This window comes from Colobus angolensis, unplaced genomic scaffold (assembly GCF_000951035.1).
Source record: "Colobus angolensis palliatus isolate OR3802 unplaced genomic scaffold, Cang.pa_1.0 Scaffold258, whole genome shotgun sequence".
Classification (NCBI taxonomy): Eukaryota; Metazoa; Chordata; class Mammalia; order Primates; family Cercopithecidae; genus Colobus; species Colobus angolensis.
The window spans coordinates 2670998-2684759 of record NW_012115799.1 but is presented as its reverse complement, the minus strand read 5'-3'; the positions used below and the strand labels follow the sequence as shown (position 1 = coordinate 2684759).

General features: G+C 34.0%; 1 protein-coding gene across 2 annotated transcripts in view; it reads right to left on the bottom strand.

The window, feature by feature from the left end:
• The window catches only part of MDGA2 (MAM domain containing glycosylphosphatidylinositol anchor 2), an 825087-nt gene that overhangs the window by 100995 nt on the left and 710330 nt on the right, over nucleotides 1-13762 (bottom strand). For both annotated transcript variants that reach the window (XM_011947064.1, XM_011947065.1), the window contains exon 9: nucleotides 10761-11030. In XM_011947064.1, the coding sequence (XP_011802454.1) occupies nucleotides 10761-11030 (270 nt within the window). The remainder of the gene's footprint in view (nucleotides 1-10760; nucleotides 11031-13762) is intronic.

Genomic DNA, 13762 nt, shown 5'->3' with positions numbered 1-13762 from the left:
CTCATATTCCATTCTTTTCCCCCAGATTCATCTCTTTCTTGCTTAATTCCAACAACCAAGAATTTTTTTTTTAAATAATCTTTGTAAGATCAACTTTTAAAATAGGAATATTTTTATCGTGTCCTCACAATTAAAAGTACATTTATTTGCATGCAAAATTCTTTTTCAATGTATTTTATCTTTAATATTTTGAAAACATAACTCCATTATCTCTCTGCATGTCAAGTTGCATGAAGTTTAATGTCTATATAATTATAAATCCTGTATAAATGATCTACTTTATAAATAGCTTCTTAAACATTTTTGTACTTGATATTTTAAAATTCATTTAAATTTATCAGAGCATGTAAATTTTTCTCCCAACCTATTGTTGCTGTCATTCCATGAGCCACATCACTCAGAGGTCTAGCCAATATGGTTTGGCTGTGTCCCCACTCAAATCTAATCTTGAATTCCCACATGTTGTGGGAGGCACCAGGTGGGAGGTAACTGAAACATGGGGCAAGTCTTTCCCATGCTGTTTTCCTGATAGTGAATAAGTCTCATGAGATCTGATGGTTTTAAAAAAGAGGAGTTCCCCTGCACAAGCTCCCTCTCCCTCTTTGCCTGCTGCCATCCATCTAAGTAAGGCATGACTTGCTCCTCCTTGCCTTCCACCATGATTGTGAGGCTTCCCCAGCTGCGTAGAACTGTAAGTCCAATGAAACCTCTTTCTTTTGTAAATTTCTCAGTCTCAGGTATGTCTTTATCAGGAGTGTGAAAATGGACTAATACACTAGTGCTTTTTACTTTCTAATTTAAAAAATATCTGTTTTTTTTATTTAATTTTATTTCTATATTTGGTCTTTTACTTCCTTATGGGTTTCCTGCTAAGCAGATATTCTTTTGTTCTTCACATCTTTTTTTTTTTTTTTTTTTTTAATTATACTTTAAGTTCTAGGGTACATGTGCATAACGTGCAGGTTTGTTACATATGTATACTTGTGCAATGTTGGTGTGCTGCACCCATCAACTCGTCAGCACCCATCAATTCATCATTTATATCAGGTATAACTCCCCAATGCAATCCCTCCCCCCTCCCCCCTCCCCATGATAAGCCCCGGTGTGTGATGTTCCCCTTCCCAAGTCCAAGTGATCTCATTGTTCAGTTCCCACCTATGAGTGATAGTTTGCTAAGAATGATGGTTTCCAGCTGCATCCATGTCCCTACAAAGGACGCAAACTCATCCTTTTTTATGGCTGACTTATCTTTGTGTCCCCTACTGGGAGAGTTCCTCTACGATATCTTTCAAACTACTTATTCCTGCCTTGTGCCTATTCTGCAATTTAGTCTAGTAATGTAGTTATTTATATCAACTGTTATATTTGTATGCCCATTGTCATCAATTTCTTTTCTGCAATGCTCTTTTTTCTTCTTCATGTTTTTTATATTCTTCCTGCTTTCTTTGAGGATGAAATTTTATGTATTTAAAACTCTTACTTTCTGTTTCTTAATACTCCTACCTAATGTGGAATAGATTATTCCATTTGTCTTTTTTCTTTCATAATTGTTTTGCTTTGGATTTTGCAGATTTTATTCCTGTGAGAGCCCTAATTGCCTTGTACCATCTATGAGAGTAAGGATGACCTAGGCTCTTGCTTGTGTTCCTTAGGTAAAGAGAAGGAGTGCTTCAGGATGAAGAGATCTGGTTGCAGTATCATTTTCTATCTTCTCTTCCCTCTACTCTTCAGTTTTCTCCCTTCGGTTCTCCCAGTTTAAAATACTCTAGGTCCAGGCCCTGCTGTTATGTTAGGTTGGCCTGCCTCTTGGGTGTGGTCTAGCTTGAGGGAGTGTGAATGGAGATGTGAGGAGAGGAAGAACAGTAGAAACTCTGAGAGGCAACCACCCTGGCTGCCCTCATTTCTATATACTGTTCATTCCAGCTCTGGTTCTCTCTCAATTTTTCTCCTAATATTTCAAGTTAGAATTGCTGCTTTTCTGCTCCTTGGTAATGTCAGGCAATAAGCCATCCAGAATAATATACAAAGGGGAAAAAGCTCACCTAAAATGCAAAGTTCTCTCTCAGACTAGCCACAAAATATTGTCACTGGCCTCATTGGCTCCAGCCTAATAATCTTACCACACTTCTCTTCCAACCAAAGCTCAGTTGTACATTGATTACTTACTTTATCTCTGAAATCAGTCATCCTCCTCATCTCTGCCTTTTTGGAAGGGTATTTTCAATTGCTGTGTTACTCAGACAGAAAGTAGCTTACCTATGGCTAAATCTGGAAATCTTCTCATCTTACTTTTATATGATCATATTGCTTTGTTTTTAAAACACTCACATTGATTAGCTTATCTGATAATCCTAAAATTATGTGAGTCATGGGAAGCAGATTTATCATCTCCCATTCGACAGATAGAGGAAGCAAGACCACAAAGAATTAAATCGCTTGCACAGAGCTAATCTGTTAGAAGATGTTAAAATCTTTCATTCATGGGAGAACTTTCTTTACATACTGACCAAGAACAAAAGACAGCTGTACCCACAACAGATTATCCAGAAGAGTTCCATGTGGACTAGAGGAGTTCACGTAATTTTCTCCATGTTGTAATTTGATACTGTGATTTTTTTTAAAAGATTTTTAGGGCATATGTGTAGCTTTTTACATGGGTATATTGTATAATATACCCATGTAAAATTGCCTTCTAGTGTACCCATCATTCAAATAGTGAGCATTGAAATGTTTCCCAATGTGTAATTGTTTAACCCTCACCTCCCTTTCTCTTCTCTCATTTTGGAATCCCAAAAGTCTATTATTTCCATCTTTATGTCCATGTGTATCCATCGTTTAGGTCCCATTTATAGATGAGAACATTGGTATTTGATTTTCTGTTTCTCAGTTATTTCACTTAGAATAATGGCCTCCAGCTTCATCCATGTTGCTGCAAAGGACATGATTTCATTAATTTTTATGGCTATATAGTATTCCTCATATATATATAACACATTTTTTAATCAAGTCACCTATTAATTGATACTTAGTTGGATTCCATGACTTTGCTATTGTAAATAGTGCTGTGATAAACATAGAGGTTGAGGTGTCTTTTTTATATAATGATTTCTTTTCCTTTGGGTAGATACTCAGCGGTGGGACTGCGGGGTTGAATGGTAGTTGTGCTTTAAATTGGTCTTTAGCATTGCAATGCTTTAGTTTTAAGAGAGTCCAATAGTAGATTTTTGATAGTAACATTGCTCTGAATCTTTTATTGAAGAAATTACATGATTTTATAATGAAGAAAATGAGTAATGCAAATAAATTAAGGAGCCATCAAACTGCTGTAAAAATAACAAAAATTTTAATTGAAGTTTTTATTTAAGTATGATATGAAATATAAATACCTCGTCATATGGTTACTGGAGAAAAATAAAATTTTTTAAAAATTATATGAATTTAAGTCAAATATTAAGGTATATATTTTAGTAATAAGTGATAGCATTAACTTCGTTAAGTGATACTTACATTTTTATCCCTAATTTTCCAGATTTTGCATGGACTCTCTTATATTTTATCTGGCTTGATTATTCAAATATTCATTTATCATCACTAATAAAAGAGTCACTGACATGTGTCAAAAAGAGTTTGAACTATATTATTCTTGGCTTCCTGGACCTCTGTTAGTTTATCTGTCAAAGGAGGGTGATACCATCTCTTCTGCATATATAGTAGGGTTGTTGGAGATGATAAGGGTATGTATGGAATCACTTAGTAAACTACAGAAGGATATACATGGAATTGTTAGGACATATTATGATTTTCTGCTTAAGGTTATTTTGCAATACAACTGCAACTCATAAGCTGGCTAAAATATTGGGATCTACTAGTCCACCTGTTATCATCATAAATAAAATTCTAATAAATTTAGAAAAATTCTGGCCTTGAGAAACTTTGATTTGACATTGAAATTTCTTGTCTTTTAGAGTTATCACAGGTAATTTTACTGGCAATTATTTTTCATTTTCAAAGTATGTTTAGACTGCTCTTACTTCTGATAGTTATTAATGATTTTTCAACAGTATTATTTTGCTCATTTTTATACATTATTAAGAAAGAAATATCTAGCTGAATAGCAATAAATAAATAAATAAATAAATACAGACACTACCAGAGACTAAAATATATTTTCTATCTGGTCACTATTAATTCAATCCAAAATTAGAAAGAAAAAAGATAAAACACTTAATTTTTGATGTGGAGTCAAATCTCCTTTAGTAGCTGTTTCTTCCCACTTATTCTTCAGGAATAAGAAATGCTAGATTCCTCCAAAATCTTGTTTTAGGTGATATTAAAATCCTCAGTCATTTTGAAATTCTTTATCTACTGAACATGGAGAAATTGGTAGTTTCAATAGGTCAGTATGAATACTGTAATATGCCAAAAGGAAAACACAGGATGTGAAATCCTAGCTCAAATATTTCCAAACTAAAGGTGAGAGTAGCAGTTACAGGCAAAATTTTGCTTTGTAAAACCCTATTTGCCAGGATTAAGGAAAGGGATTAGACTATGAAGGATTTCTGTAGTTAATATTTCAATAGATATAGCAGTTTCATTCTTATGTAGGCTATGCTCAAAAAGGACTCCCAGTGGCAGGAAATGCTAGTACTTGTGGCAGAAAGACCCTAATATGACTCCCAATGATTCCTGTCTCCTGTTTTTCATATCTTTGCATAATTATTTCAGTGTCAGGGAAAAACCATGACTTCTTTCTGATTAATAGAATCTAAAAACTGTGACAGAATGTCACTTCTGTGATTGTATTATGTACATAAGATTCCAGTTTAGCAGACTGGAGCTAGAGATTCTTCTTGTGGGTTTGAAATAAGCAGCCATTTTTGAGAAGCCCATGGGACAAACTATTGAGGGCAGCTTCTTGGACCTGCAGGCATATTCTAGGGTCTCAGGGTACGTCCAGCAAATAGCCAGCAAATGCCAGGGCCTCTATCATACAACACAAGGAAATTAATTCTTTCTGTAACTTGAATAAGCTTGGAAGGTATTTTTCCCCAGCTGAGCCTCTATATAAGAACACAGCCCAACCAACAGTCTGATTGCAGCCTTGTGAGACCCAGAACAGAGGATCTAGCTAAGCCATGCTTGGAATCCTGACACATAGAAACCATGAGACAATAAATACGTTATTTAAAGCTTTGACTTTGTAGTAATTCTTTATGCAGAAAAAATAACCAACACAGCACGATCAATTTTATTATGTTTAGCATTAAAATATCTTGAGTCACTAATCAAACCTCTTATCATCTATCTTTTGAAATTATTCTGAGACTCTAAATGTGAATTCATGGCTCTGAAAAAGGGGTATAATAGTATTGGTGCAAGGTTTACACAGATAAAACTATAGTTCAAGGATTCTCCTTGGCAATCTCATTTTAATTTCATTGAACTATTTTCAATGAAGGCAACATATATATATACACACACACATATAGTATATATATGTATATATCCACACATATGTACATATATATACACATATACAATGCAATTTAATCTTCTTAAAATAAAATACATACCCACAACATTAATTGACAGTGAAGAAATATGATTATTTTCAATGATATCCAAGCAGAAAAAAAATGTGTAAAATTATTGGGAAGTGTCCTCAAAAAGAAGAAGCATGCTTCACTTTTGGAGGAAATGTGGAATTAATAGCTGCAATTTCAGTAGTCAGAGTTATAAGATGTACCATTTATTGATGGTGGTTGAGGATTAAGATGGAAGAAGCCTGAATTCCCAAGGACTTTGTGGAGGAGAACCATCGTGTTACTTTCTGAAATGATACATCACTTAATCTGAGTGAAATAATTTTCTAGACTGTTTAAATAATGGTTAAGCCATGTTTACATCCTGGTTATTTGGAGTTTATTTACACATTCAGAGAGAAGCAGTTACAGCAGTAATCATTAATTTGTGAATCATAAAATATTACCACAGCCTGCACCTGTGTATTTGGTTGAAGAACAATGATCGACATAACCCTGGTAAAGTCATACGCAAAAGTCACTATAACTGTAGCACAGAGACAAACAAAAGGCTAGTATTTCAGAATAAAGAAGTATGTGAAGAAAGGCAGAGTCCTACAAATGTGTGATGATTTGGGGGAAGCAGCATAGTCACATTTGAATTGAATTTGTAATAACTGGTAGAACTGAAGTAGAGATTATGCTACATATTTTATTTGAGATATTAATGAATGCTTTGAAGAATTATGACAGTGAAGAATTTGCATATCATCCTATAGGCAATAAACAGAATCAACCTTTCTCACTTAAGATAAGCTAGGTTTTCTAGGAAAATAAAGCCCAACAATATGAAAATTTCAGAGATCAGATAAATGGAAACTGCAATGTCCCAGAAGAGAATGCAAGGCTTAAGAAGTGCAATAGATACAAAAACAAAATTACTTCAAGATGCTATGCACATGTAAAACTGGCAAAGTTTTTCAGAGAAAGTTTTTATTGTTCTCTTTCTGATGTTTAATCTTGTACCTCACACTTAGTAAGTAGACAGGAAATACTTGTTAAATACATTCCTGATTGCAAAAAACAACTCAGTTGAGAGTATATATTGGTGGTTTTATACTCAATTATAATTTATGGCTATGCAATAAAAAATCTATTATATATACACACTGTTACCTTTTGGAAAAAAAAAAAACACTCCTTTAGTATCTTTCATTTAAAAGAATCTTAAAATGTCTCCATTGATAAAATTCCTAAATGTTTTACAAGTCTAAGTATATATAACTGTGTACATGCACTTTCTGGAAGTTAGAAGGGCATTCTACTTTTATCTCCTGGATTATATAGGGAACATTGATTATCATCTTATTTTGCTCTTATTTTCTTTTATCTAAAACCATGTAATAAATGCATATGCTTAGACTATTGCATTTAAGCAACTAGACAAAAAAGTTAATATAAAAATTATGCTTTTTTCACATTATTTATTGTCTTGCCTGACTTGTCAAGAAATCTTAGTCTCCTGACACCCATGAACATTTCAATAAAAACATAATGTCAGAAGCAAGTCTGTTAAAGCAAAGAAATATGAAGAAGGTGTAGTTAGTGGGAACATAATTAGAATAGCTTAGAGCTAACATCTTGATTGCTAAATATTTAGAAATATCAATTAGAACAATTTGAAAGACACAGATAATTTAAAACTTTATAAATAAACACTGCATTTTGCTGCAGATTACCTGGGTCTTCATGTTCAAAAAAAGAATAAAAGTGCATCTTCATTAATCTGTGGTGCTGTCAACAGAATTTACCAGTAGATTCTGTCATCTGGTTTCTTATATAATCAAGCTGCTAGAAACATCTTTTCTCTGCTATATTATGTAATGGGCATAACATTTCAATGTTGAAGCATCCCTTGTGGGTGGTTTAAGCCAATGTGTAGCTTAAACCTACACAATTTACTGATGTAGGTGACCTGAGACCTCCCAGGTTGATTTTCCGCACTGACTGCCTCTTGCAGTTGTACGCTTGTTCCAGCTGACCTTTTAGGTGGCAAAAGCAACCCCTTCTTACAACTTTGCTGAAATATAAGACACGTGCACCCATGTCTCCAGGGTCTAGCCTGCTTAGTGTGATAAAACTGAGGACAGTTGACAAAACTGTTCTATTCATCACGTATAATTTTTAAGAGAGGTGTTCTTTGAAATAGTGAGTTGTAATGTGTATTTGTTATCTAAGACTGCCATAACAAACAGCCACAAACTGGATGGCTTAAACAAACAAACAAACAAAAACTATCTTCTCCCAATTCTGAAGGCCAGAAGTCTGAAACCAAGGTCCTCGCAGGACCTTATTTCCTACTTCTGTAGAGACTCTAGGGGAGAATATATTCCTTGCCTCTTACAGCTTCTGGTGGCTCCGGGGGTTCTTCAGATTGTGGTTGCATTACTGCATACTCACATTGCCTCTTCTTCTCTCTTAAAACTCTCCCTGCCTCTCTCTTATAAGAATACATGTTATTGCATTTGAGACCCACCCAGATAATTCAAGATAAGCTCCTCCTCTCAAAATCCTTAATTTAATTACATATGTTGCCTTGTAAGTTAATATCCACAGTTCCCAGGGATTAGGACATAGACTTACCTTTTTCAGAGGGCACTAGCTAGCTTCCTAAAACATATATGATTTATTTTCAACTTAAGCCTTCCTTTTACTCTCTCTGTATTCACTTTTTTTCTCATTTAAAAATTATTTTCAGAAATTTTCTTTCACTGAATCATTAACTCTTTTGTTCATCCTTCATCTATTTAATCACTCTAGAGTTACTGGTTTTCTTTTCTAGATCAAGCAATGTGATGGGACATAATGGGGTATAACATAGAATGATATTCAGTCATGCCATGAAAAACTAAGCCCAGATATGTTGAAGTATTGAAGAATATGTTTTTCCAGAGTTAAATATTGAGACATTTTGAATCTTTGATAAACTGAAATGTATACTCCAGTTAAATCCTGTGCTATAGTATTACAGAACTATTAAAATGGAAATATTTATGTCTACATATTAATATATAAGTAATATAGGTAATACTTGGAATTTCAAATTTACAAATGGGCTTATTCTAATAAATCAATATGCTACATTAACCTTTAGAATTTGTAAAACATAGCCCATCGTAGAAGATGAAAAATGGCATCTGGGTTTCTACTAAAGCTCATGAAGCTCACTTAAACCACATAAAACTGCTGTGACTTCACCATTAAAATATGAATACATAAAACGTATACAAATGCAAAGTATTTTTTAGTATTCTAGTTAATTATCTTTAACATAGATAGTATACTACAAGCTAGGCTCATCGCAGTTTCCGAAATACCTTGGCTTACTTTCTTCTTTTTCCTCACAGGAAACTATTCTCACACCTCTTCTGACATCTAAGTGAACACAATTCTCTTCTTTTAGCCCCTTCCTTTAACATACATCATAAACATAGAACTTTAAAAAAAGAAAGAAAAGAGGAATAATCTTTTAAGATTTCCTGTGAGTTAATACAGGCATAGATGTCATTGCCTTTTAGTGCGATTCTATACATTTTGGTGTATAGTTAGATCAAGTCTACTTTGGGATGACTATACAAAATTCATGGTAAGTGGAAGAGTAAAATAATTGTAAAAAATAAAATTTAAAATGTTTTTAGTTAATTTGAGTCTCAGAAGTAAACAGCATTATCTTGAAAGATTTGTTTTGTGCATTAAAAATATATGGATCTTTGTATACTTCTATTCCATGGCTCTCTTACGTTAGATTCAAAATTTCGCGTTATGAGAAATTCATAAGGAATACTAATCCTGATATGCTTTAGTAGATGAACTAATTGGTGTTTCAAAGTTTCATCCAGACATCTGATATGCTTTCCTAGATTAGACTAGCTAATATTACATTTCAGAAAGCAAAAATGGCTAAAGCAGTTCATAATTAGAAAGTTCCCTCACAAGTTAGAAATTATCACTTACAATTTATGCTATTAATAAGTTTTAAGTCTGGAACATTTTAATCACTTTTATGACTTCTTTCTAGATAATACACAATGTCCAGTTTCTTTTTTTACTACTATGAACATTTCAACTATTACAACTAACTACCTATGACAAAAAAAAAATGAGGAGTATTTTCTTTTAATGCATTCCTAATTTGTCACTCAAAAATAATGTGCAGTATATAGATTATAAAAACAATGTAAATAATTACATAAGTCATAATACAGAGGGAATGTTTAAAAGACAATGACATCAAAAGTCAAAACTTCTCCCTAATTTACTATCTGTCAGATACAACTCTACTGCTTTTTCTTGGAATATTTGTAAACATATGGCCAAAGACAAAATTGAAAGTTATCATATATTGAGATGTAGTAAATAAATACATACATAAATAAGCGAATAAACAAAATAAAAAAATTCTGGTAATAAGAAAACCAGAGCAATTATCTATTCACAGGAGATTTGAAAAGAAAAAAAAAAATTGCAACTTGATCTAAGTAAAGCCAGCCAACACCACAGTATGTCTCATTGTTACCGAAACACTCTAAATAATTGATACGGTTTAGCTCTGTGTCCCCACCGAAATCTCATGTGGCGTTGCAATCCCCACATGTCAGGGGAGGGCCCTGGTGGGAGGTGATTGGATCATGGGGGTGGATTTCCCCCTTGCTGTTCTCGTGATGGTGAGTGAGTTCCCATGAGATCTGATGCTTTAAAAGTGTGTGACACTTCCCCCTTCACTCTCTCTCTCTCTTTCCTGCCACCATGTGAAGTAGGTCCTTGCTTCCCCTTTGCCTTCTGCCATGATTGTAAGTTTCCTGAGGCTTCCAAGTCATGCTTCCTGTTCAGCTGGCAGAACTGTGAGTCAGTTAAACCTCTCTTCTCCATAAATTACCCAGTCTCAGGTAGTTCTTTATAGCAGTGTGAGAATCGACTAATACAATAACCAACCTCCTCCTCGCTAACTCTACTAGAATTCAGATAAACTTCTATGTAATTTTGTAGGCCCGTGCACCCTTTTTACTATTAAAATAAATTTGACTTAAAAATAAATGTGTAGAAGCTCTAACTTGAGTAGTCAAGCTGTTCTATGCTGCATTGATTTACAAAGTATTTTCATTCTTTTATTGACATAGCTCTAAACTCTCTTGGTCTAAAAAAACAAAACATATAAAAAGAAAGTATCTGGAATCCTACCTGTTACAAGAAAGCTGCATCGCCCAGCTCCAGCTTCATTTATGATGCTACAGTTATAAACTCCATAGTTTTCATTGGAAAGACTCTTCACAGGGTACTCTGTGTATTCCTGAGAGTCAAATTGACCCGTCCGTAATAATTTATTGCCCAAGCGCCACTCGTAGGTCAGCACCCGTATTGGATAGGCTCTCAGTACTCTGCAGCTCATAGTGACACTTCGATCCTGTCCTTGCCGGATTTCCAAGAATGCTGGTTCCACTGCAGGGGGATCTGTAGAAAAGATATGTAAAAACAGATGAAAGATGTGACTTGCAATAAGCCAAAAGCTACTCTTATTAGAAGAAGCCATTTTTAATAACACATGCAGCAATAGAGGAGGAGTGTAAGAAGTGAATGAAGAACATATTTAAGCCCAGAAATTTTAGCTTGGGTTGGGAAGTGTGATTTCCTGAGGGTAGGAAGTAAATGAGTCTCCTTGCTTTACAAATGCATTTGCAGGTGAAACTACTAGAGCTGACTGATCCTTCTTACCTCTTTCAGCAAATATTTTTAAACTTACCTATTAATTCTAATATTATCAATATTCTCCTTTTTTTTTTTTTTGTTTGGGGCCCTTTGTCTAAAAGTGGTAAGAATTCCTTTTTTAATGTACAATGAAAAGATTCCTCTCTTCATTCACTTCATGGTCTGATACCGAAGGCAGCTATTTAAAAAGCTAATTTACAAAACTGTATGAAAAATTATTCTACAGTGCTAAGTAAATAAGAATTGAATGACAGTATGAGAGCTGACCAGGCAAGTATGTTACAAAAATGATACTCAGCTGTGTCTTCAAGAATGTACAGGGAATGGTCAGGTGAGTAAGCAGTAAGAGAAAGTATTCCAGGTAGAGAGATGTGTACCTTCAAAGGTACAAAATCTGAAGAGGAAGGGATGTTCAGAGAAATGCAGATGGATTAGCATAGCTGATGCACAAAAGAAGACCATAAGCGCTTGGGGGGAAATAAAGATGAAAAGAAATAGACTCTATTCAAGGAATGCATTTTCTTGGTATTGAGGAGATCTTCTAAAATCTTTAAATAAAGGATTTATATGATCAAATTAATTTTTTTTTTTTTTTAGGAAAAATATTGTGGTAGATAGGAAAAGCAGAAACCACAGAGGGAAGAGACGAGTTGCAAAAAAATTAAATCACTGGTGAAAGCCTGAACCAAGGTGAGGTCAATGGGACCAAAAATGATGCCTTAGGCAATGAAGTGGATAATAGTGCCAGTCATGAAGACAGCGAGGAAAAGGAGAGGTAGATTGATGTATGTTTAATGTGTCAATTTTATGCATCTGTCAATCACACATCCAGAAGCAGTGTTTCTTCATTTCCAAATATATGGGTCACGTTTTATTTTCTCTTTGCTTTTGATTTTTTGCTTAAATGAACTGTAGTCAGATAAAATAGTACACGTTTTCAATCCTCTGAATTTGTTAACACTTGCTCTATGACACAATATACAAAAGATTTCTGTTCTTGGTGTGCCCACTAAGAAGGAATAGTCTGCACTTTTGAAGTGTGATATGTATCTATTGGGCCAAGTCTAATATCGAGGAGTTGTTCAAATCATCCATATAGTTGTTTATTCATTTATTTTTTGCCTACTTATTCCAGTTGAATTAATTCAGAAGAGTATGTTAAACTCCTCTAAAAAAAGTTGTAAGTTTTAGATACCTAATTTAAAAAATTCTCCTTGTAGTTCTGCCTCCTTTTTGCTTTACCTGTTTTGAGGCTATGCTATTAGGTAGATATGAATTTAGAACTGGTTTATGTTGTCCATGAGTTGAATATTGAATATTTTATCACTATAGTCTTTTTTGTCTCCAGCAATGCTATATATATATATGTGTGTGTGTGTGTGTGTGTATGTGTATATATATACACACACATATATATAGTCTAACATTATTATAGTTACACTGGCATTTATTTTGTTAGTATTTGCATGTGATATTTTTCCATCCTTTTAATCTTATACTTTCAATATCTTTATAAGTATTCTTCTTATACTTTCAGTATCTTTAAATTTTGCAAGCATCTCTTTTAAACATCATGAGCTTATGTTTTATTTTTTAGGATATTTTTTAAGTCCATCAATCGTTTTTTAACCCAGAGCACTTATTAGCACTTTATTCATTGACATTTACTGTAACTACTTATTTTGTACTTTTATTTTATTGCATTTTTGTATTAAATTTACTGTAACTTATTATTGTGTACTCCTTGTTTTCTGCTACTTTTTATTGCCTTCTTTTAGACAGATGGATTACATTATCATTCTGATCTTTTTGCTGCTACTACTTGAAGATTTATTTACTCTGTTTCTATTATTCCGATTATCTCAAAGCTTGCAATATGCATACTTAAGTTATCCAAAAACATCAATCAATACCCTTATTATACTACTGAAGACAACAATAATTTAAGGATAACTTATTCCTTTTATTCTCATTCTAACATGTGTTACTGAGTCATGAATTTCAATTCTCTTTTTTTTCAATAAAAAGTCTATTGTACATAGTCGGGCGTGGTGGCTCACACCTGCAATCCCAGCACTTTGGGAGGCTGAGGAGGGCGGATCATGAGGTCAGGACTTTGAGACCAGCCTGGCCAACATAGTGAAACCCCGTCTCCACTAAAAATACAAAAATTAGCCGGGCATGTGGCCTGTGGCTGTAGACCCAGCTACTCAGTCAGGAGGCTGACGCAGTGGAATCGCTTGAACCCAGGAAGCAGAGGTTGTGGTGAGCCGAGATTGTGCCACTGCACTCCAGTCTGGGAAACAGAGCTAGACTCTGTCTCAAAAAAAAAAAAAAAACAAAACAACAAAAAATCTCTTGCTAACCATGGAGATGAGAAAAAAAAAAAAAATTACATTATAGTATAATAATGTATACTTATAGTATTTTTAAAAACGTCCAGATATTTGCTAGCTTATTTGCCCTTCATTCTTTCT